General features: G+C 45.4%; 1 protein-coding gene across 1 annotated transcript in view; it reads left to right on the top strand.

Moving 5' to 3' along the window:
- Positions 1-24,823, top strand: part of KSR2 (kinase suppressor of ras 2) — a 509,446-nt gene that overhangs the window by 470,465 nt on the left and 14,158 nt on the right. The window contains exons 14-15 of the mRNA XM_011928738.1: positions 23,281-23,377; positions 24,412-24,545. Of these exons, the coding sequence (XP_011784128.1) occupies positions 23,281-23,377; positions 24,412-24,545 (231 nt within the window). The remainder of the gene's footprint in view (positions 1-23,280; positions 23,378-24,411; positions 24,546-24,823) is intronic.

The raw sequence follows: 24,823 nt of genomic DNA, 5'->3' as shown, positions 1-24,823 counted from the left end.
GTCGAAATCTTACTCTCTGACATGCAATCCCAGGTGCTAGAAGTTCGTGAGTGGGGCTTTTCTTCTGGGATGTGATGGAAGCAGGCAGTGTGTCACAATTAAAGCCAACTCCTTGAGGCAAGGCATGATGGCCGGTAGCATGGAAAGGTTGTGGTCAGCATCATTCAGGTATCACGTGTTTAGCGCCAACAACAAATAAGTCTAGGGGAGCATCAGTAGATGGGAATTTTAGCAAACTGGACATCTATGGATCACATTCCCAGATATAAACATAAAACAGACTCCCCCTCAAAGGAAAATACGGGCACCATGACTAAAATAATCAGAATTGTCTTTTCCTGCAGGTTTCCTTCCCTTTGGATGTAACTTTTGTGGAACTCAAGGCTGCTGATGAGTGTAGAGGTCTAAGACCCTGGGAAGATGACAAGGGAGGGTGGCTTTTTATCTCAGTCTGGGAGATGATATAAATAGGGGGGAAGAGGATAGGCTTGGGCCATGGGGACAGGGAGAGAAAGTGCCAATTTAGCAGGCCCTGAGGTAGTTCAGCCTGATTTCCAATAGGAGTGGGGGTGGGGGCTGCTCACTGTCTACTTTATACCCCATTAACTCCCAACTCATAATAATTTATCAGCAATCAGCAGCAGGCTGGAGTTTACTTACTCATTATTTATAGAGAAAGTGTTTGCTAAGCAAATCAGTAATTCAAACAAGATCACAGGGGGATCGGTTTAACCCACTCAAGAAAACCAACCAGAATTAAAGCCTCAGCACATTCACTGTCTGAAGGCAGATGGGGCTGCTGGTGACAGAAGAACACCATCCAGCCTTCACGGCCCCTGCTTTGCAACTCCAGAAGCCTTCACTTTATCTCAGAATGGTCTCTAAGGAGTACATCTTGGCCTCTTTCTGCCCCATCCAGTCTGAATTTGACATTTGGCTCCATGTTACTGTTTCAGTAGCCTAGTAAAAGCCTTTGGTCAACCATAGAAAGAATGAATGTCCTTTGGGGTCAAGTCTCAAAACCAGGACCCTTAATCTCATTCCTTTATGGGAGATGAATGGCCATGGCCTCCTTTAAGTGACTTAAATATCGCTGGTCCTTTCATTTCAGGAAAGCTTCTTGGATTTTAGGTTAGAAGACCTAGTTTGCCATCCTGGTACTGAATGGCTTTGGGCAAATCACTTGGGTTCTGTGATCCTCAGCTTCCTGCTGTGTAGAACGGGCATGCTGCTGCCCATCCCACAGAGTTCAGGCAGTAGATTAAACCATGTAGGTGAAAGTGTTTTGTAAACAGAAAAATGCAAAGCGGATGTGAGGGGCAAATAGTTTTTCAGGTGAATTTTAATGAAAATGAGAGTTTTTTTCCTTTACTGAATCAAAATGAGTGTCTTCAGTTTTTCCAGTGGTTCGCAACCTTGGCTGAACATTAGAATTACCTGGGAGCTTTTGAAGTCTAAGTGATGCCTGGGCTCCACGCTCCACCCCAAAAGATCCTGAATCAGTCCATCTGGGGTGGATTTTATATATATATATATATATACACACACATACATATATATATATATAAAATCATGTATTATATGTGTATATATAATCATGTATTATGTATGTATGTATGATGTATGTATGTATGTATGTATGTATGTATCTATCTATCTATCTATCTATCTATCTATCTATCTATCTATCTACTTGCCTACCTACCTACCTCCAGGCAATCCTATTATGGAACCAGGACTGGGAACCACTGAACTATTCCCAGAAAGAGCCATACCAAATCAATTTCTCTTTCCTCCCATCTCAGAGTCAGAACTGCATAGCACTCTGGAATCCTATAGACTTTGGTGCAGCCCCATCTCTGTCACTTCCTGGCTACTACATTTATTCTCTAAAAAGGTGTGTGGTCTTGGCAGCTATGCTGGGAGGAAACAGACTTATGGGTGACCCAAAACTCTTCTGACACCCAGAGGATTTTATTTCTCAATCTCTGAAGCAAACAGACTGCCACATGCATACACCAAACAGGGATGGAAATTGCAACCTGAAATTAACAACTCAGGAAAAAAATATATCAATGTTTGCTAAGTAGAGAAAGAGGTGATATTGGCTGGAAACAGAAATGTCATTTTCAGGCTGCCAAAAAAGAGTATTAACATATAATATGGAGAACCAATAAAATCCATAGTCTAATTCTTCCAAGCTGCCTAGTTGAAATAATTTATGAAATTGCATCTGAGAGCCTTGACATTTAGCTCCTAATTTTGACAGAGAAGATGTTTTGTTGGGCCCAATACTGGTGACATGTGTATCAACTTTGAAGATTCTTTCTTAGTCATAGAGGATCAAGATCTGTGTCCCTGATCAAAATGTTCAGAAATGACTTTGTTAATAATTGGTGTATCCATTCGTTCACTTGTCCAGTCATTCATCCAGCATAGCCAGGAGGTAGTAGGTACTGGAGCTGCGGTGCTTTATAAGACATGCCTGCCCTCAGTAGCCTCCCAGCCATGGGGAAGATAGTCCAAAAATTGAGGAATCATTATATAAGGAAGGAAGTGTTGAAACAGAGGTGTGCAAAGGCCATGAAGAGAACTCAGAGAAGGAGACTGCCTGACTGGTGAAATGGGCTGTTTCTTGTAGAATAAGACATTTTGTAAGACATGGGGATTAAAGGAAGGGTGTTCTTTGGTGTATGGAACAGCACAGACAGAAGAAAGAAGGTGACAGAAGTCACATTTGGAAAACTTCAAATAGCTCAGTTGAGTTGGAGCAAATGGTGCCAACTGGGGGATGTGCAGTGAGGGACACCAAAGCCTAATGTATCTTGACCCTCCTGGATGAGTAATCTTAAAAATAAGAGTGGATAGTTGAACCTTTCCAGGTGCTTTGCAGTGTGCTGAGCACATTATACATACTTTACACTATTAGATGCTTGCAACCTGAGAGGAGAATATGATTGTCACTGTTTTACAGATCAGACTCCAGGAAATGTTACTATTTGCCCAGGGTTCCATGGGTGTAAGCAACAGAAGCACAATTCTATTTGAGCAAGAGGCTGGGGTGATCTGGTTAAAAATACAAGGGCATGAAAGCAAAACGTTTGGGTTTTGGTCTTGGAAGGAGGGCAACATCCACCATGTTCTGCCCCTTGGGTTTGAGTTAAACCTATTTCCTTGAGGGACAATGGGGCCAGCTATTCCCCACCCACCTTCAGTGTGGTCAACATGATGTGATAGCTTCCACATTGGTGAGAGGACTGCTTAAGGACTGACACAAAGTCAGGATTCTGGTGCAAGCCAACTCACAATTGCAAAGACATGGAACCAACCTAAGTGTCCATTGACCAATGAGTGAATAAAGAAAATGTAGTATATGTACACCATGGAATACTACTCATCCATAAAAATGAACTAAATGATGTCTTTTGTAGCAACTTGGATGAAGCTGGAAGCCATTATTAAGTAACTCAGGAATGGAAAACCAAATACCATATGTTCTCACTTATAAGTGGGAGCTAAGCTATGAATATGCAAAGGCATACAGTGATATAATGGACTTTGGGGACTCAGAAGGGGAAAAATGGGAGGGGGGAGTGTGGGATAAAGAACTACATATTGAGTATGACATACACTATTCAGATGACAGGTACACTAAAATCTCAGAATTTGTCACTATATAATACATCCATGCAACCAAAAACCACTTGTACCTCAAAAGCTATTGAAATTTTAACAAAGATTTTTTAAAAAGATTCTGTTGCTGGGCTGTTTGAACAGTCTGGCTGATCCTGACTCTTTTTGTATACACTGTGGCACCAGTCCCAGTCACCCCTTCCTACTCACTTTCCCAGAGCATCCAAAAGCACAAGAACCTTGGATATCCAGGTAGCTGGGCATTTGCTTATTAAGATCCCCATATCTTCACCCTCCAAACTTCACAGATAGAAGCTAGAGTTCCTATGGAATTTAAGGAGGCCTGAGAGGACAAGATTACCTAGGTGAACATTGGGAAAGAATTCTTTTAGTGCCCTAGAGTTAAGAGATTAAGGGAAAAAAGAATCCCAAATGAATTCAAGTGATGATTTTTGCCCATCTTTGAGAAGCTGGCACAAACTTATATTTTGTCCCTGCATCTTCTAAATTGGGTTTTGGGGAATGACAGGACTTTCAATTGAAACAGATTACCAAGGTGAGGCTTGGTGGCTAATGGAAATATTCGTAATAGGATTACATGGAGTTTTCATCTTTCCCATGAAGATGCAACATTGTCACATGACAACCTTTTGGGGCACAGAACCCATGTTTTTAATCTCTCTGGACATTTATTTTCTGTTTTTAAATGATTGAGAGGTGAGGTCACATCCCTAGAGTGGCTTGCTTTCTATCTGTGAGAAGTAGGAGAAAGCTCTTAACAAAAACATGAAATTGCATCTCACCAAGCACAGATTCCCATTTGCCTGTTGGTTTTTAAAATCATTGTGCTGGCCATTTATGTACAAATAGAAGTAAGTGTTTGTGGGTGTTTGGAAAAGAACTATGTTTTTTCAACACAAAGGAAAATACAACTCCCATCCCAGAGTTTAGTTTCCCAAAATAGTGATGTTTATTGTGGAAGTTTGATCCTAGCTACAGTATCTTATTTTTGTTGATTTTGCTATTGTCCCTGTCTCTCTTCTCTTCTCATGGTCTCACTCACTTTGTATTTTGGGGCGCACCAATCAGCCATAATTGTCAATATTTACTGAGTGCTTTTAATGATCCAACCTCTTTGCATGTCCTTTTAGGTAGGATGGGATAGGCTTATACTGCAATGACAAACAACCCTAAAATCTCTGTAAACATTTGTTTCTCACTACTCAGAACGTTTATTTCTCACTCCTATAAAGTTGGCTGTAGGTTGGGCAATCCTCCAGGGCAGCTCTCTTCCATGCAGTCACTCAGGGATTCAGGCTGTTCTGATCTAGTGGGTCTGCATATCATCCTGGAACCTCCTTGGTCATGGGTGGCACAAGAAAAGAAAGTGGGGATTGAGCAGTGCACTTTAAAATACCCCAACCAGGCCAATAAAAACATCCTACTCTTCACTGGCCAGGGCCAGTCACATATGCAACATAACTGCAAAGAGATTGAAAAGCGTAGTCTCCCGAGTGCCTAGGAGCAACATGGAGCAAGATCTGATGAACACTGCTGTTGTCTCTGCCACATGGATCTTCTAATTTAACCCTTTCAGACCTATGACATAGATTCTGGTCTGTCTACCTGCATTGATTTTAAGCAACTTTCTCAAAAGCTCATAGGTAAAGAGTATCAAGACTGGGTCTGAAACCTGGCTCTGACTTCAAATTCCAAGCTCCTAACCTCTAGGTGCTACTGTCTCCCGTGATAAGTTCTCTCCCCTCTCCACTCTCATTTCTATTCCTCCTTCTAAAAGAAATGATTCCTGCCAGCACACTCCCCTGGCTTCGATTTTTCTCCATTCCTCTTGGGATAGTGAAATGGTAGTTTGTTTTCCTCTCAATGTCCACCCCAGTATCTTGCCCCCACCCCCACCCCGAGGCCTCCTAAAATCTCGTAGGTCCTTCAAGTTCTATTTACAAAGCTTCAAGGGCAAAGCACAGAAATGTTCTTTGCTGTCAGGCCAGCAGAGGCATGGGTTGTTGAAACTGGAGGAAATTCCTTCCCTGGTTGACAAAGCTGTGAAATCAGGGTGTTTTATTTTTACCCATTGCCCAGCTCAGGGCTCCTCAGCAAAAGCAACAGGAAGAAGTGAGTTGGGATTTTTGTAAACTTCCATTTGTTTTTTTCTTTTTCAAAACAACTTTATTGATATATAATGTATATACCCTAAAGTTTACTCAAAGTATACACACAGTCAGTAGTTTTTAGTATGTTAACAAAATTGTGCCACTATCATCAAAATCTAATTTTAGAACATTTTCTCTCCTCAAAAAACAGAATCGATTTGATACCCATTACCAGTCATTCCCCACTACCCTCCTCCCAACTTCCCCCACCCCTAGGCAACCTGAAGTTCCAGTTTTAGACAAAGAATTGATTCTCTTATTGGAGCATTTCAAAGTCCAGGGAAAATGCAGACCCAGAGTGCTTTCTGAGGGATGAGAAAGGTCAGTTCTGCAGTTGGCATGATGGTACCCATATTGCTGTCCCCAAGTCAGGTCACAAAAAAACATATAGATACACAGATATAGATGTACACATAAATGCAAAGACCCCTACACACGTGAATGCATACATATGTGCACACACTTGCGCCTACAGTCATGCACATGCATACATTGATGTGTCTTTGCATGTGTTCATGTGTGCATATAGTCACAGAAGCAGGCATACACTTGCACTCAGAAACAAGAATGCCCATGTATATACCTGTGTGCACAGACATATGTCACACTTGTGGCTTTTGATTCAGTTACAGTGATTCCCTGTGTGGTGACAGTGGGTCAGGTCATTTTCTCCCGATGGCCGTTTTGAAGTCAGTGGTCTGTAAGAATGGCATTCTAAAGCAATTTTGGATTTGTCTCACTTGGGTGAACATTTGTCCAGCTAATTTAATGTCCAGGAGCTGCCTGGGAAGGCTCTGTGAGGGTGTGATATAGGAGTATGGGCAGGGAATTAGGGAAAGGAAGAGGCAGAAAACATGGACTTGACATATGCTTCCACGTTTGAGTGATTGTGTGGCTGGGGCATGCCTCTCCCTGATGGGTGGCAGCGAGTAGTTCAGTCTGTCTCCACCTTGCATAACACAGGCTTGCAGATAAACTCCCTTATTTGGCTGCATCTGCACTGGCCTGAGTTCATTTCCTTCTCCCTCTTTAGCCCAACTCAATCCTAAGCAGAACCTTGTCCCTGGACCTATGACACTTGCTGGCACTTTCTCAAGTAATGTGTGCCTGCCCACCAGACTCAGTATCCCCACACCTGGCACAGTGCCTGGCAGGGCTCTGGAAGTGTTAGCTCAGCACATGCATAGAGGCATAAATGATTGATTGAGTGAGCAAGTGAATGAATGGAAAATCCATGTGACCTTAACCACACCCCAATGCAGAGGAGAATGGCTGAAATTGAAGAAAGCCCTTCTAGTTTAAGTAACCCAATTTCTATTGGCTCCACCCTGATTTCTTAGAGCAGGGGTCAGCAAACCTTTTCTGTAAAGGGCTAGATAGTAAATATTTTCAGCTTTGCCATATGGTCTTTGTTACAACTCCTTAACTCGGCTATTTTAACATGAAAGCATCTATAGACAATTTGCAAACAAAGGTATGGCTGTCTTCCAATCAAACTTTACTATGAACACTGACATTTGAATTTCATATAATTTTCACATGGCACAAGATATTACTCTTCTTTTGAAAATTTTCAACCATTTAAAGGAGTATCAAATCATTCTTAACTAATGGGTCATGCAAAAAACAGGCTTTGGGCTACATCTGGCCCATGGGCCATAGTTTGCAACTCCCGTCTCAGAATCTGGTTCTAGCAAGCCTCAGTATCTTCACTTTTGCAAATTCTGCACTCTGCAAACCCTTGACCTGCAGCAGTCTGAATAGTGGGCTAGTTGGGCATGTGCTGGGATGGCCCAGTGCTGGAAGCCTTCTCAGAAATTGGGGAGGCAGTGGAAGGTCCAGTGGCTTTGGGCAAACTGGACCCAGCTCCTGCTGCATGTCCTGGCAGAGAAGATTACTGGGCAAGTCATTAATCCTCTTGAGCCACTACTTCCTCATTGGAGGGATGGGAGGATGAAAAGTTCCCCCTCGGGGCTCTTGTGTGGGTAGAATGAGTACAAGGCTTGTCTCAGGAGCTTGGAAAACTTCGATTCCCTTGTTCCTCAGCCTTTGTTCCTTCCACTTCCAAAGAGGCCGTGTAGCTTAGTGGTTAGGAATAAGACCCTAGTATCAAACAGACTGAAAGTAGAATGCCAGTTCTGCCTCATATATCTTAGCTATATGACCTTGGCAAATGACCTGAACTCTTTGAGTCTCAGTTTCCTCATCTGTTGGATAGGAATAACACCTGCCTCATGGGGTTAGGTTAGGACTACAACCTGTGGAGATAATTTATGTAAAACCTTCAGCAGAGTCCTCATGGAGAGGTTCGCAAATGCCATTATTATTCTGAGAAGGCAGCATAGCTCTACGTCTACAAGCATTGGGTTTAGCTTCAGAGAAAGCTGGGTTGCAGCCAGGCTGTGTCACTCAAAACACAACCTTGGGAAATTCCATCCCCCTTCTGCATTCCGGTTTCTCCATCTCCCCCATGAAAGTAGCAGATCCGGTAATTCCTAACGTTAGACTACAACCTGAGTTCAAAACATTTCCATGCCTGTTCTCTCTTCTACATGTGTTGTCTTACACCATGGCCAGGTAGTTTCCATGCTCAGATACCTTCCCAGCCTCCTCTTCCTCTTACCTCCATCTCCATCTCCTTCTCCTTATCTTTCCATCTCCCTTCACCAAGGATCAGACCTGACCCACAGGTCCAGAGTTGACTCAGCCTCAATGACTGAAGGGAGCAATGCCCTCCACACGTCACCCTGGCTGACTGCCTTACACAGGCCCTCCTCCCAGTGTCCTCAGCCTCCCTTCCTGTGCCCTCTTGGGCTGTGGGGCCCATGGGTGGAAAGAACACAGCCATTTGAGGTGGAGGTTATGCCTACCACGCATCTACCTGCCCTTTTGTCTCTTACCAGCTACAGAGTTATTAGAAAGAAAAAAAAATTGAACAGTAAACTCTCTTCCTCATTAGGGACCAAATTTTCCTGGGCCAAGAGTGTTAGGTTTTTCAGTAATCACCAAGCATTTGTTGTGTGCCCACTTCCAAAGAGGACCAGAGTAGGCTAAACCCTGTTGAAAAGATGGAAGGTGCAAAAATGCTTCCAGTCCTCAGAGTAACCACCATGAAGTCTCTAGAGCAAGGCTGAGCTACTTGGAGTATAAATTTGGTTCAGACTCCACTTTCTCATTTCAGTTCCCCACCAGCTCAATATTTTCCAAACTGTCTACAGAATAAACATATACATCTGGTTTTACTCTAGTCAGAAGTCAGAGGTGTTTTCATTTCTTCCTTTTTTTCTAAGTTTACAAAAGGAACATGCATTTATTGGCAGAAAAATTAGGAAAGACAGATAAGCAGCAAGAGAAAAAAAAACCTTATAAAACCTCCTAATCCCAGTAGCCAGAGATAGCTCTGCTAACACCCTGGGGGCGATCCTCTCCCTGGATTTTTAATGCATATGAATTAGGTGATATATGTGTACAGTTTTTAGAACAGTAATTCAGGCTACTGTTGGGTTGAAACATAAGTGTGGTTCTGGTGAGTCAACAAAAAGAACTCAGTGTTTTGATATCCTTGTTTTGCTATCCTTTGATGTCTAGCCCTAGAGTGAAGGACCAGGGGTCTATTTGGTCTTTTTGTCCCGTTGTACCTTGCTCATGGAAGAGGCTCAAAGTTCATCACTAATTTGATCTGGGCTTGGCTCATGGTCTATTTCATGTGTTAAGACAGCAGGTAAAAGCATATCTTGGTGTATTAGTCCGTTTTCACACTGCTGATGAAGGCATACCTGAGACTAGGCAATTACAAAAGAAAGCAGTTTAATGGACTCACAGTTCCACATGGCTGAGGAGGCCTCACAATCATGGCAGAAGGTGAAAGATGCATCTCACATGGCGGCAGACAAGAGAAGAGAACTTGCGGAGGGAAATTCCCCTTTATAAAGTCATCGGATCTTGTGAGACTTATTCACTAACACGAGAATGGCACAGGAAAGACCTGCCCCCACGATTCAGTTATCTCCCACTGGGTCCCTCCCACAATACAGGGGGATTATGGGAGCTACAATTCAAGATGAGGTTTGGATGGGGACACAGCCAGATTGTATCACTTAGCATGAAACACAGCCCTCCCCAGCTACAGGGGACGCCGGACGCATATCCCCAAGAAAACAGAGGAAAGGAGTCATTCATTCCTCTGTTTATCCATGCACTCATTCCAAGAGCAGTTCCTCGGCCCCTCCCCTGGGCCAGTGTGGACAAGGATGCATCCAGCAGCTCGGAGACCTTCTAGCTCTAGCCACCTGCAGCCTGCTTTGCTTGTCTCTGGGTAGCAGCTGGGAATTCCCAAACAAAAGCAGCAAATGCATGATAAGGACTAACATGGCCCTGCCCTGAATTTGGAAGGTGGAAGGAAAGGCCTACAGTTGGAGCGGGGTAGTCTCAGCTGAGCTCAATGAGCAAATGGGGGTTCAGAGGTCAGGCTCTCTGAATCTCCGGAGTCACCTGCTCTGCTTAGTCATCTTTTCCCGGGGATCTTATGAAATCCTGAAAAGAGGTGAAGGTTTGAGTCCTGAACTCAAATCCTGACCCTGTTGCCTACTCACTGGGGGACCCTGGCGCGGGTAATTTTTACCTTCCTGCACATGAATTTCTTCATTTATAAATCGTGTCTCTCCTACTAGGGGAGATGGTGTGAGAAGTTCTCAGGGCAGTCCCTTGCAGGAGAAAACTCCATCAACAGAGACCATCATCTTATCTCATTTAACCTGCAAGTACTGCTGAGTAGTGGGTATTAAAATTGGACATAAAGATCACACACACCTGTGCAAAAGACGGAAGTGGCAAGATGCTTATTTCCTGCCCTCAAAAAAATAACAGCTAGGGAATCGCCAAAGCAAGGCTGAGCCCCTTAGAATATGAATTCGGTTCAGACTGTACGCCCCCACCTCAGAGGTTACAAAGTACTGTGAGTTCCAGGGTTTTAGGTAACTTGCCCAAAATCACGTAGCCAGGAAGTGGCAGATTATCTCAGGTGGTTCTGATTCTGAAGTGTATGCTCCTAACTAGGCTGACTTATTGCCCCAGTCTCCTGGTCTGTACCCACTTTAGAGAGTTATAAGGAGCATATAACGAGGTGCTGCCCGGAAAGCTTTCGCCTCTGTGCCTGGCATCCTGGTAGGCCCTCTAAAGATGGTCGTCATCCTAAACAGGATGGTGCTGCCCTGCGTGGAGGGATTTGATAAGGAGTATCAGGCTAGAAGTTGTCACAAGTTAATGCAGAGTCTGCCTTGAAACAACACAGGGTGGTGGGAAGGGGGGCCCTGCTGCCTCTCCTGAGATACCTACCCCGGTGATCCTATTAATGGAAGCACCTAGTACCTAGTTTATTTCTCTATTGCCCTAATTATAATTTGCATTTATTATTATTATTTTATTTGCATATTATCTCATGAGAATGTCAGCTCATTCAAGCAGAGTCAGTCCTTCTTGTCACCTGCACACACCATCATTGTGACAATAAGGAAAACGTCTTTGGCCTGGCACAGTGGTTCATGCCTATAATCCCAGCACTTCCAGAGGCCAAGGCAGGTGGATCACCTGAGGTCAGGAGTTCGAGACCAGCCTGGCCAACATGGTAAAACCCTGTCTCTACTAAAAACACAAAATTTAGCCAGGCATGGTGATACATGCCTGTAATCCCAGGTACTTGGTAGGCTGAGGCAGGAGAGTCGCTTGAACCCAGGAGGTGGAGATTTCAGTGAGCTGAGATTATGCCGCTGCACTGCAGCCTGGGAGACAGAGCAAGACTCCATGTCAAAAAGAAAAGAAAAAAAAAGAAAAGAAAACATCTCTGTTCAGTGCTACTACTTGATACCTTTCTAACTCTAACTTGCTAAACTAGTTTTGTTGTTTTGTTTTTTTACAAAAAGAAGAGCCCTCAACCTTAGGGCCTTTGGCAGACCACAGTGCCAAACTAGGATTTCACTTTGTTTTTAATATGTTTGTCTTCATTGTATTTATATTTACTCTTGACCTGGGGTTAGGGATTCTAGCTTTCCATCTGGCAATGATAGAAGGTAATGACAGAAAGTATCTCTTTACAATACACTGATATTTTCCCCCAAGGGCAGTACATTTAATAAAAGCTATGAAGTGATAAATAGGAGTTGGCTGATCTGGCAAATTCATATAAATACAAGTGGGCAGATCTTGAATGACTGCAAGGTGAAGAACACTGAATCAGATGTGCAGCCTTAAGGAGATGCTGAGAAAATATGATGCAGGATTGGGAAAGAGCATGTCTCAGGGCATCTTTGGACAGTGTCAACAAGAGCGGGTCCCAGGCTGGACCCCACAATGTGACAAGAGGTAGAGGAATGCCAGGTTACCGTTTCCCTGCAATTCTTCCTGGAGTGACCTGGAGGCTCACACTTCCCGGTTTGCGTCCTGTGGGATGGGAATACTCCCTCCCTATGAAGCCTAGACCGGAGAGGGCAGAAGGTCACTCAGATGCCCAGCAGCTTGGTGTCATACAGTCTGGGGCAGAAGGGATGGCCCCTAATGGGCAGAACCCCACATCTCAGTCTTTGAAGAGCCCAGAGCAGCCAGACTCCGACTTTTTTTTTTTTTTTTTCTTTTTTTGTGAGACGGAGTCTCCCTCTGTCGCCCAGGTTGGAGTGTAGTGGTGCGATCTCGGCTCACTGCAACCTCTGCCTTCCAGGTTCAAGCAATTCTACTGCCTTGGCCTTCTGAGTAGCTGGGACTACAGGTGCACACAACCACACCTGGCTAATTTTTGTATTTTTAGTAGGGACAGGGTTTCACCATGTTGGCCAGGATGGTCTCTATCTCTTGACCTTGTGATCCCGCCCACCTCGGCCTCCCAAAGTGCTGGGATTAAAGGCGTGAGCCACCGTGCCCGGCCGCCTCTGACCTCTTGACTTAGCAAAATCAGATTCAGTTATGGGGGGAAAAATTTAGCAAGACAGAAAGAGAATCTATGCTTCCTTTTTCCCTCCCCACTTCTCTGCGCCTTGCAGCAATATCAGAGGCTGGACGAGGGGAGGGAGGGCCTGCATTAACAAAAGCTCAGTGCCCTCATGGGCAGTTAGGCTCTGTCTTTGCATATTCTGATGCCTGGCAGGCCATTGTCATCTTTCTTGTCTGGCTAGGATGTGAGCCTTCCCCAGCCAGCCCCTTACTTAATGGAACTCTATAACTCTTCATTTCCTGGACACACGTTGAGTTAAGCAGGTGGCAGACAGCTGGCATTTCTCACTTGCTTTCTGGCATGTCCCATTTTTATAGGAAGCTAACCTGGCATTTTTTATTATAAAGCCCCAGAGTCCCAAGGTTTAATATCTTGAGCGTTAGATTCATGAGCGACTTGGAAGTTAGAGATTGCTGGAGGCTGGAATTTGATAGAGTGCGCGACCTGTCACTTGGAAGGTGATTTATTTGCTCAAGGGAGGGGGGGAAGAGCATGGGACAATTAAATGGGATTTGAGTTTTGAGAAGTGGGGAATGCTTGAAAGGGAGTGGGCCGCAGAGGGGTTGTAAATCCATCCCTCTGACAGCTCGAGTGTTTTATAAAATAACAGCTGACTTTGAAACCAACTGCCTTGTGAGCTCCAGTCAGGCAGCACCAGGGACTATTTGCACCCAGCTCTCTGTGTATTTTATTTGGAAGGTAAACACCTGTAGAGAGCAACCACTGGGAGACACTCTTTGGATTCCAGCCAGACGGCCTTTGTTGTGTTACGCAAGCATGCCACACGTTGTCCTACCTCAGGGCCTTTGCACTGGCTGGTTTCCCCAGCTTGGAGTTCTCTCCCCAGATTTCCACATGCCTGGCTTTTTTCTTCATTCAGCTCTCAGAATAAAGATTACCTCCCGGCCAGGTGCAGTGGCTCAAGACGGGTGGATCACGAGGTCAGGAGATCGAGACCATCCTGGCTAACACGGTGAAACCCCGTCTCTACTAAAAAATACAAAAAACTAGCCGGGCGAGGTGGCGGAGCCTGTAGTCCCAGCTACTCGGGAGGCTGGGGCAGGAGAATGGCGTAAACCCAGGAGGCGGAGCTTGCAGTGAGCCGAGATCCAGCCATGGCACTCCAGCCTGGGTGACAGAGCGAGACTCCGTCTCAAAAAAAAAAAAGATTACCTCCCCAGAGTGGCTTTCCGTGGGCACTCTGGCTAAAGATGCTCCCAACTCCATCTACTCTCTATCCAATAAGTCTCTGCATTCTCTTTATAGCACTGGTACCTCTCTGAAGTCTTATTTATTTGCTTGTTTACCATCTTCCTTCTCCACTGGACCTTCAGTTTGTGGGATTAAGGACTAGGTCAGTGGTATGTACATATCTTCTGCACCTAGAACATGGTGCCAGGACCGTTCTGGCACCCATGTAGTGGATTTTGAACTTAACAGATGACCTCTGGGCCTCCATAAAAGGAGAGTGGGCTTGAGCAGTGGTTCTCAAAGCCCTGGACCCCCAGCATCAGCATTATCTGGAAACTTGTTAGAAATGCACATCAGAAACTCCATCGCAGGTTAAAGGTGGCTGGGGTAGGGCCACCTTTGTTTTAACAAAGCTCCCCAGGAGATTCTAGTGCCTGCTCAAGTTTGTTAACCATTGGCCTAGTGCTTAAACACCTACGGGATCTAGGTAGGTGCTGTAAATGTAGGAAGTAGACCAGGTGTGGTACATTACAGAGTGGTGAGGACTGTGGCAAAGGAGACTGCAGGTGCGGACCCCCAAAGAAGCTGTTATGTTTTGTTGGTTGTCACACCATGGTGGGGATCTCACTCCCTGGAATGCTGGAAGGAAAGGTCTGGCCGTGGGAAGCAGCCTAGGGCACTGCATCCATCCATTCATTCATGTGTTCAGCACCTGTAACATTAACCAGATAAACCCAGTCCCTGTCTGTATTAGTCCATTTTCACACTGCTGACAAAGACCTACCCAAGACTGGGAAGAAAAAGAGGTTTAATTGGACTTACTGTTCCCCATGACTGGGGAGGCCTCAGAATCATGGCAGGAGGCAAAAGACACGTCTCACATGGCAGCAGCAAGAGAAAATGAGGAAGAAGCAAAAGCAGAAACCCCTCATAAACCCATCGGATCTCATGAGACTTATTCACTACCACAAGAATAGCACAGGAAAGACTCACCCCCGTGATTCAATGACCTCCCCCTGGGTCCCTCCCACAACACATGGGAATTCTGGGAGATACAATTCAAGTTGAGATTTGGGTAGGGACACAGTCAAACCATATACCTGCCCTCTTAGGGCTTACAGTCTGGAGGGGGGAGACAGTTCATCATCATAGGCTCCAGGCAACACCTGTTCAATTACAACTACAACAGGTGTTGCAAAGGTAGAGTCCACAGTGCTTCAGGGACCTACTGGAGGGAGTGACCTAGTTGGAGAGGCCATGGCAGGCTTTTGAGGCAAGCGGGAAAAGCATTGCAGGCCAAGGAAATGGCAGAGGCAAAGGTTCGGAGGTGAGCTGGTGATTGGAACTCCGTGAATGACAGGGAGAGTCATACGAGAAGAGGGAAAACGGTGTGTAGGAGCCAGACTACATGGGACCTCCAGGCACTGGGAGACTTGGGTGTCTATCCAGAGAGCATGGAGTCATTGTAGCAGTGGAGTGACTGGATCAGTTTTGCATTTTGAAGCAGTTGCTCATAGTACTGGATGGAGAATGAACTGGGGAAGCCAGAGAGACAGTGAGGAACCGTTGTCATCATTCAGGAAGAAAAATCTTTTTTTTTTTTTTTTTTTTTGAGACGGAGTCTCGCTCTGTCGCCCAGGCTGGAGTGCAGTGGCCGGATCTCAGCTCACTGCAAGCTAGGCCTCCCGGGTTTAGCCATTCTCCTGCCTCAGCCTCCCGAGTAGCTGGGACTACAGGCGCCCGCCACCTCGCCTGGCTAGTTTTTTGTGTTTTTTTTTTTTTTAGTAGAGACGGGGTTTCACTGTGTTAGCCAGTATGGTCTCGATCTCCTGACCTCGTGATCCGCCCGTCTCGGCCTCCCAAAGTGCTGGGATTACAGGCTTGAGCCACCGTGCCCGGCCGAAAAATCTTAATGGTAATGTTATTAGTGATAATACGAGCAGCTGGTGAAGGAGTAGACGCTGTAGCTGGACACCGGACGAAGCACTTGTGTGCTTTCATCTCAACCTCACACCTGCTCATGAGGCAGCACTTACTGCCCCACTGTTTTAGTGACTTGAAACAACAAACAACGAGAACATGATTCTGAAAGTCAGAAGTCCAAAGTGGGTCTCATGGAGCTAAAATCAGGATATTGGCAGGGCTATGCTCCTTCTAGAGGTTCTAGGGGAGAATCCATTTTCTTGCCTTTTCCAGCTTTTTAGAGGCTGCCTGCATTCCTCGGCTCGTTGCCCTCTCCTCTATCTTCAAAGTCGGTGATGGTGGGTTGAGTCCTTCTTCCCTATCACATCCGTCCAGCCCCCTCTTCTATCAGATCTCCTTTTGCCTCTCTCTTTTGTCTCCCCTTTTGCGTTTGAAGACCTTTGTGACATCCGTCTGGCCCGCCTGGCTAGTCTGTCTATCTCAAGAGTATGACTCAATAACATCTGCAAAGTCCCCTTTGCCATGTAGGGTAAATTTTCACCAGTTCCAGGGATTAGGATGTGGACATCTTTGGAGCCATTATTCAGTTCACCACACTCCTGGTTATAGAGGCAGAGCCTGTGCCCCCATGAGATGCAGTGTGCCCCAAGGCCATGGGGGCTTGGGGTGACGGAGCTGGGCTGGGAGCCAGGGTGTCAGTCCTCAGAGGTGGCTGCTCCCAGAGAAAGCCCCTGCTCCCCACTATTCACGCCTGGCCCAGGTGCCTGGGCTTGGTGGTGAGGCACTTGGAGGAGGGAAAGGGCATGGCTGCCACCAGCATCCAGACTTCTGTCCCAGCCACTGTTTTGGCAGAATGAGCCAGTCTGGACAGAGGCCCTCAGAGATAAACCTTCTAGATGGTTTTATCTCATTGTTTCTGACAAGCCCCTTTTAGGTTGGTTTATAATAAACATCTCGTACCCACAGTGCCATCTTAGCCAAAGGCTCTCTGTGTCACCTGAGATAGGGGCTCAAAGGGCAGCCTTGTGGGTACTGCCTGAGGCCAGGCTGGGAGAGGTGGGGTATCTGCAGATAGGATGGGGAATTCCCAGGCCTTGCCCCTCTTCTTGGAGAAAGATGATTTTTGGTGTAGAGAGATACCGAGTGGTGCATGTGCGTGTGTGTACTAGAAGCTAGAGAGGTACTAAATACACTACTGAGCCACTAAAACGCTTTCTACTGACCTCCAGATGGACTGTACTACCAGCAGGCCTCATTAATCTTCATTGCCATAGGCGATGGGGATAGTGACATTACAGCTACCACTTTCTGAGGGCTATGACATGCCAGAGACTCAGAGAAAGTTGCTAAGAAGCAAAAGATGGGGTTTAAGAACATAGCCTCCAGATCCAGATGGCCTGCATTAAAACCCCAGTTCCTGCAATTCCACAATTGGGTATTTATCCAAAGGAATGGAAATCAGCATGTCGAAGAGAGATCTGTGCTCCCTGGTTCATTGTAGACCTCTTCACAATAGCCAAGATATGGAATCAACCCGATCCATCAACAGATGAATGGATCAAGAAAATGTGGCATATAAATGCAATGGAATATTATTCAGCCTTAAAAAAAGAAGGAAATCCTATCACGCGTGACAACATGAATGAACCTGGAGGACATTATGCTAAGTGAAATGAGGCAGGCATAAAAAGACAAATACCGGCCGGGTGTGGTGGCTCGGGCCTGTAATCCCAGCTGAGATGGGGTGGGGGGATCACCTGAGGTCAGGAGTTCAAGACCAGCCTGGTCAACATGGTGAAACCCCATCTCCACTAAAAATACAAAAATTAGCTGGGTGTGATGGTAGGCACCTATAATCACAGCTACTCAGGAGGCTGAGACAAGAGAATTACTTGGACCCAGGAGGCAGAGGTTGCAGTGAGCTAAGATGGTGCCACTGCACTCCAGCCTGGGTGACAGAGTGAGACTCTGTCTCAAAATAAATACACAAATTAAAAGACAAATATCACATGATCTCACTTATATGTGGAGTCTAAAACAGTCAGTCATAGAAATTGAGTAGAATGGTGATTACCAGAGACTGGGGAGTGTGGAGAGTGGAGAGACTTGGATCAAAGGACACAGAACTTCATTTAGACAGGAGGAACAAGTCAAGAGATCTATTGAACATCATGGTGATTATAATCAATAACAATATGTTATATACTTGAAAATTGCTGAGGGAGTAGATTTTAAGTGTTCTCACTACACACAAAAAAATGTGAGATAATGCATAAATGAAATAGCTTGATTTAGCCATTCCACATATATACATATATCAAAACACCATGTAGTACACAATAAATATATACAACTTTTACACATTAAATTAAAATCACCCCAGCTCTACTTAACCCCTGAGCCTCAAGTTTGTCATCTATAAAATGAGATTGATACCATGCTTCATTGAACCATTGAAGATACCTTCAATTAGAATATTCACCATTTAGGCTGGGTGCAGTGGCTCATGCCTGTAATCCCAGCACTTTGGGAGACCGAGGCAGGAGGATCACTTCAGCCCAGGAGTTTGAGACCAGCCTGGACAACATAGTGAGACCCCATTTCAAAGAAAAGAATATTCCCCATTTATTTTATGTGCTACAAAGAAAGAAATACAGTGCCAATGAAACTATGCTCTGTCAATGATTGCAGGACACATTCTGATTTTAGAGATGTGCATATTTGGAATCAATGAGATACAGCAAGAATACCCACTTTGTAAGGCTCTTATCCTTAGGCTGCCTGGCACATAGAATGTGCCCAGGACATGTCAGCCTGTATTGTTTCTGCTGGACCCATTTTACAGACATGGAAACTGAGGTTGAAGTCACATCTGAAGGTCACCCAGCAGTAGTAAATGCTGGAGTCAGGATTTGGACTCAGTTTGTGCTCCGCTGTTCCCTTAGCTGTGATACCTGATTAATGGTTCAAGAATCATGTCCGATAACTGGGCACCCACACAGTGGAGGAGAGGATAGGAAGAAGATCGGGAGTGGGTTCCCATCAGGGCTATGCATCCATGAGCTGGGCCTCTGGGTGTCCATATCCTCACCCATAAACTAGATATAATAGGGTTTGCTATTATATATAGGGGTTGCAGCATTGCTAGAAGGAATCATGGAGGTGATATAGGTCCAAAGCACATGTTCAGTAAACTTTCATCCTCTTCTCCCTTCCTTTCCCCACATCCCACACTGCGCATGGCTTTTCGGCCACCATTATTAGTCATGAGAAATTCTAAGCTCGGAGCAGTTGCTGTGGACGCTTGGACTGACTTGCCGGGACCATCCTAGCCTCAGTCATCCTGGACATCTGCCTGATGCCTGGTCATCTTTAAAGCTCAGCTTTCATCTTCAACTTATCTCCAGCTTAGCTCTTGATAAACACCCAGGTGGGCACAGCCAGGCCTGGAGCCCCAAATTCCTCTGTAGACATTGCCCATCTGCAAATACTCTTCACTGTGTAAAGACTTTAGAAAAGGATACTTTGGGTATCAGTGCTGCTTTACATTTTTTTACAGATTTCAACAGCATATATTAATTATATTAATTGTTAATTCTTTCCCTCCTCAACCTTCCAAATAGCTGGGACTATAGGCATGTGCCACTTCACACAGCTAGTTTTTTTGTGTATCCTTTGTAGAATTGGGGTCTTGCCATGTTGCCCAGGCTATGACTTTTTAAAACATGTTTTGGAAGGATAACATACCTGCCAAAGTATCCAGATCATAAAAGAACAGCCCAGTGAGTTTCTGCTAAGTGTATCCATGTAACCAGCACCCAAATCAAAACACAGAACACTGCCTTCCCCCAGCCCCCTAATAATGCTCCTTCCAGCACCGCCGCCCGCCACACACACACACAAGGGCCATCACTGTGCTGACTTCCGGCACCTAGGTCAGTTTCATTTGCTTATGCACTTTATATAAATGGAATAGTCTTGGGTGTCAGGCTTCCTTCACTCAACATTATGTTGGTGGGCTTTATCCATGCTTTTGGCAGTTAGCAATAGTTTGGTTATTTTTATATAGTACAGCATGAACATATTTTGTTATATGTATATATCATATTTTATCCACTTTTCTGTTGACGAACATTTGGGTTGCGTCTTAGTTTGGACTACCATGACAAAGTACTGCAGACTGGATGGCTTAGAAGCAACAGAAATTGTGCATGTAGTCCCAGCTACTTGGGAGGCTGAGGCAGGAGAATCACTTGAACCCGGGAGGCAGAGGTTTCAGTGAGCCAAGATTGTGCCACCGCACTCCAGCCTGGATGACAGAGGGAGACTCTATCTCAAAATAAAAATAAATTTTTAAAAATTAAAAAAAAAAAAAAAAAAGGAAAGAAAGAAACAACAGAAATTTATTTCTCACAGTTCCAGAGGCTGAAAAGTCAACAATCCAGTGCTAGCATGGGCAGATTCTGGGGAGGGCCGTCTTCCAGACTGTTGACTTCTCCTTGTATCCTCATACGGCAGGGAAAGAGTGAGAAAACTGGCTGGAGTCCCTTTTAAAAAGCACTAATCCCATTCATGAGGCTCCGCCCTCATGACTTAATTATCTTCCAAAGCCCCACCTCCTCATACCATCACACTGGGATGAGGATTTCAACATACAGATATGGGGACACAAACATTCAATCCATTGCTGGTTGGTTCTAGTTTGGGATTTCAACAGACAGGTTGCTGTTAACATTCTCGTGCATGTGTAGGCGTGAATATGAGAATTCGTATCTGTTGGGTACTTACTTAGAGGAAGAATAGATTTGTATTAGTCTGTTTTCATGCTGCTAATAAAGACCTACCGGAGACTGGGTAATTTATAAAGGAAAGAGGTTTTATGGACTCACAGTTCTACATGGCTGGGGAGGCCTTACGATTATGGTGGAAGACCAAAGAGAAACAAAAGCACGTCTTACACGGCAGCAGACAAGAGTGCTTGTGCAGGGGAACTCCCCTGTATAAAACCATCAGATCTCGTAAGACTTATTCACTACCAGGAGAACGGTATGGGGGAAACTGCCCCCATAATTCAATTATCTCCACCTGGCCCTGATCTTGACACATGGGAATTATTACAATTCAAGGTGAGATTTGGGTGGGGGCACAGCCAAACCATATCAGGTTATTATTTGTATGTATATTTCACCTGAGTGGCTGTGCCAAACTGGTGCAGTAGTTTCTCCAGAAGCTCCTGAGGTCATATGGGAGTGAGAGAAGCAAAGACCAGTAGCTGCTGAAGGGAAAGAGGACGTAAGGAGGGAAAGAAGACAAGGGGTGGAAATCTGAAGCTTGAGACTTCCCTGCAGTTACCCGGAGCAGGAGACTCCGGGGAGTCTTGGAGCCTTGTTGGCGGTGATTTGCTCTGCGGTGTGCAGTGGGGAGGGTAATTTCTGGGCTTTGGCCTGTGATGAGTGTAGGTGGCTGTTCAGGAACAAAGTATCCAGGGGGAGGGAATCTGCCCACGGTCTCAAATATTGAAATGTCAACATGGAGTAATTGGCTGCTCTGCCCACCCTTCCTCCACCTCTGCTCCAGCAGCCACAGCAAAGGCCCTGCCTGGGACAGCAACCTAGGGGATGCGGGGTCAGCCCTGACTCATTCTGGGCTGCCTCCCGCCAACTGGCTGGGTGACCTCCTCGAACACGTGAATCAGACTTTCTGTGAGTCAGCTACCCGGGAACGTCACCTTAAGCCGATGAAGAAAAAAATGTTAAAGATCATGGGTGGCTATCAGTAGCATTTTAGAAGAGTATACAGATGGGTGGGCAGATAAACAGTGTGATATGTATATAGATATATCACTTATATATATTTGCGCAAGTGTATGTGTGTCTGTTTACTATTTTGTTAATCACTTACAACTTCTTACAATAGCCAGTGATCTCATGGAAAGTTACCATGAAATGTACTAGGCATAGAGAGGTGCCTATACCTTTACATGCCTGGTTTCATGTGATTCTCCTGACAACTCAGAAAGACAGGAGCTGTTGGCCCCATTTTGTAGATAATAAAACTGAAACTCAGAGAGGTTAATGCACCCACCCAAGGTCACACAGCCACTAAATGACAGATCAGGATTCTAACCCGTTAGTCCTACTCTAAGTCCCCATGCTCCTAACCACTGTGCTATACTTCCCACTGGATGCCAAGGCCTGTTTCCAACTCTGTATTTCATTCAATCCTCATACTCAACTACAGGGTTAAGTATTATTAGTTTCCTTTGGTCGATGAGGAAACTGAGGCCCAGAGAGGTGAGGTAACCCATCTCAAGACAGTAAGTAAGGAGCACAGCTGGGATTCTAACTGAGATCCCTCTGATACCAGCGTTCTTGCTTCAATCACAGGACATACAATCTCAGCAAAGCCCAGTACACGACAAGGGCTCAGTAAATACCAAATGGATGAACACAGTGCCAGGAGTATTTTAGCAATAACATCGTAGGTTAAAAGAGGAAGATTCAAACGGTGATTTTGATGGAGATGGAAAATTAATTTTCACAGTGACGTTCTTTCTTCTTTTGGCCCACATTGCATACTCTGAGCCAGTCACAGTGCTAGGGGCTGGGAGTGCTATGATGAATCTAGAATCCATTCATTCAGTGACGGCTTGTGGGTGCCTGCTCTGTGCGTGCTGGGAATTGGACTCACTGCAGAGGAACGGGACGGATGAGCATACAGACGACTAAATGAGAAGGTGTTACTTTCGCTGCATAATGTCCTTTTTCATCCTGTCATTCATCTTAAACTACTGGTCCTGGAAATGAACTCAATGAGGCTGAAAATAGTTTGAAAAAACTCTATCTAGACAGGTGTCTGGTTTGGGGGTGGTATTACTGGTGTTTACACATCGCCGTCCAAACAATTGACTGCATCGTTTGCTGATGATACTTAATACACATCAGCCACCACTTTACTAGTCTTTTATCACTGTCCTCACACACTGACTCTTGGCAAGTGCATGCAGCTGGCATGAATGGCTAACAGAATGCTGTCTGAGTGGCGTCTGAGGACCCAGAAGTTGTTGATTTATGTGCTGCTTTCCACCTGTGAGCCTCTGGGATGGGCTGGACGTGGCAAACCCATTTCTGGACTAGGCTAGATTCTGTGGGTGTCCTTGTCGGTCAGCCACGTTGGCCGAGTTTCTAAAGAATCTACAAGAACTTCCTCCCAGATCTGCATCCCAGAACCAGATCTGAAGTCCAGTCCCAGACTTATTATCTCATAAGCACAATACTGGTGTGTCCACGTGTCTCTTCCATCATTTGTCACTTGAAGTAACTGTCATGGGTCACCCTCTTCTGAACGACTGCCATTAATTTATCTTGTGCTTTTGCTTTTCAGCCTCTGTAAGGGACGGACGCTCTATTCTGTCGTGAGGGACGCCAAAATCGTCTTGGATGTCAACAAAACCAGGCAGATTGCTCAAGAAATTGTGAAGGTACTGTCGGCTCTAGGGCCTCCTACCTAAATCTCAGAAACACCCAGTTTCCCCCAGAGAAGCCCCCCAACCCCAGGACTCCCAAGATTCATGGTTGGATTTCAGACTACCAATCTGGACTTAAATTAGACTTGACCTGAAAAATGCCAGGCCATGTGTAAGTAAGAATTCTGCCTCGATACGATCTTTAGGAACTATCCACCAATGGTTGGTTTCCATCTGGTGTCTCATTGCTACGGTACTTGGACCTATACAAGGACCGGGGGTCACATACAAGCTATTCAGCCCTCTTGGTTAGGATCCACCTTCCCTCGAGGCCTTGAACTCCCATGAGTGGAAACCATCTCTCTCCACTGCTGCTAGGGAAACATCAAATTGTTGGGTGTTGTTTTGGATTAAAACAAACAAGAACATCCTGTGTTTTCTGGCAGGTGCCTTATTAGTCAGTTGTACTCAAGCTTTCATTTCTCATTTGGAGGTGTTAGGACCAAGCTGTAAGAGAAACGATGCAACTGCTCACAAAGGCAAAAAAAGAGAAACCACTGCAACTCTAGATGTTTGCCCTTGAACGAGGCTTCCAATAGACTCTTCTCTGTTATTAATGAGCAGTTATGAACATCTCTTTAGGAACTCAGTGCCTTCTGCAGCAGCATAGGTTAAGTAGGTCTGACTATCTAGTCTTGCAGAAGAGTTAGTCTTTAAAGGGGAAGTGGATGAAAATGGTTGGTTGAATTCTTTTCCCTGGGGATCTCTTTTGCTTCTTCTTCAGGAGTCAGATGAGCAAATGGGGATGGCCTTTCTGTGGTCTGAGAGTGGCAATGGATTTGTGTCTTGGGGGCCCTGCTTGTTCCTGCTTGCCATGCCTTCCCTGACGTCACCCCCAGGACCCATGGTCAGACCCCAGGCCCTGCCACTGTTGAGTGTGGTCCCATTAGGGAGCCAAGTCTTCAGGACAAGGGATGTGAACTCAAGCCAGAGTGGCAGCAAGCTCTTAGGTTGTTCTCTGGCAACTCCCTGTTCCTTGCTTCTTGCAGGGCATGGGCTACCTCCACGCCAAGGGAATCCTGCACAAGGACCTCAAGTCAAAGAATGTCTTCTATGACAACGGCAAAGTGGTCATCACAGACTTTGGACTCTTCAGCATTTCTGGGGTGCTGCAGGCTGGCAGGTGAGAGGCGGCGGGAGGACCCAGAGAGTTTCCTAACAGATGATGGTCAGGAGGTGGGAAGTTATTCCAAATGGCTTTAGTGACCTGGACTCAGGGTTGGGCCTGAGGTTGCTGAGCTGAGTGGAACGGCTGCTCTACTGATGCGGGATGCCAAGGCCATGCTGTGTTTCCCCATGGGGAGGCCAGCACCTTGCTCACCTGTCTTGTCTTTGAGTGTGTGTGATTGGACACAGAGCATCCCCAGATCTTTCAAAGCCCCTACCCTTGAATTTAACTGG

The sequence above is a fragment of the Colobus angolensis genome, unplaced genomic scaffold (assembly GCF_000951035.1).
Source record: "Colobus angolensis palliatus isolate OR3802 unplaced genomic scaffold, Cang.pa_1.0 Scaffold79, whole genome shotgun sequence".
In the NCBI taxonomy this organism is placed as follows: Eukaryota; Metazoa; Chordata; class Mammalia; order Primates; family Cercopithecidae; genus Colobus; species Colobus angolensis.
This window is presented reverse-complemented; position numbering and strand designations above follow the sequence as displayed.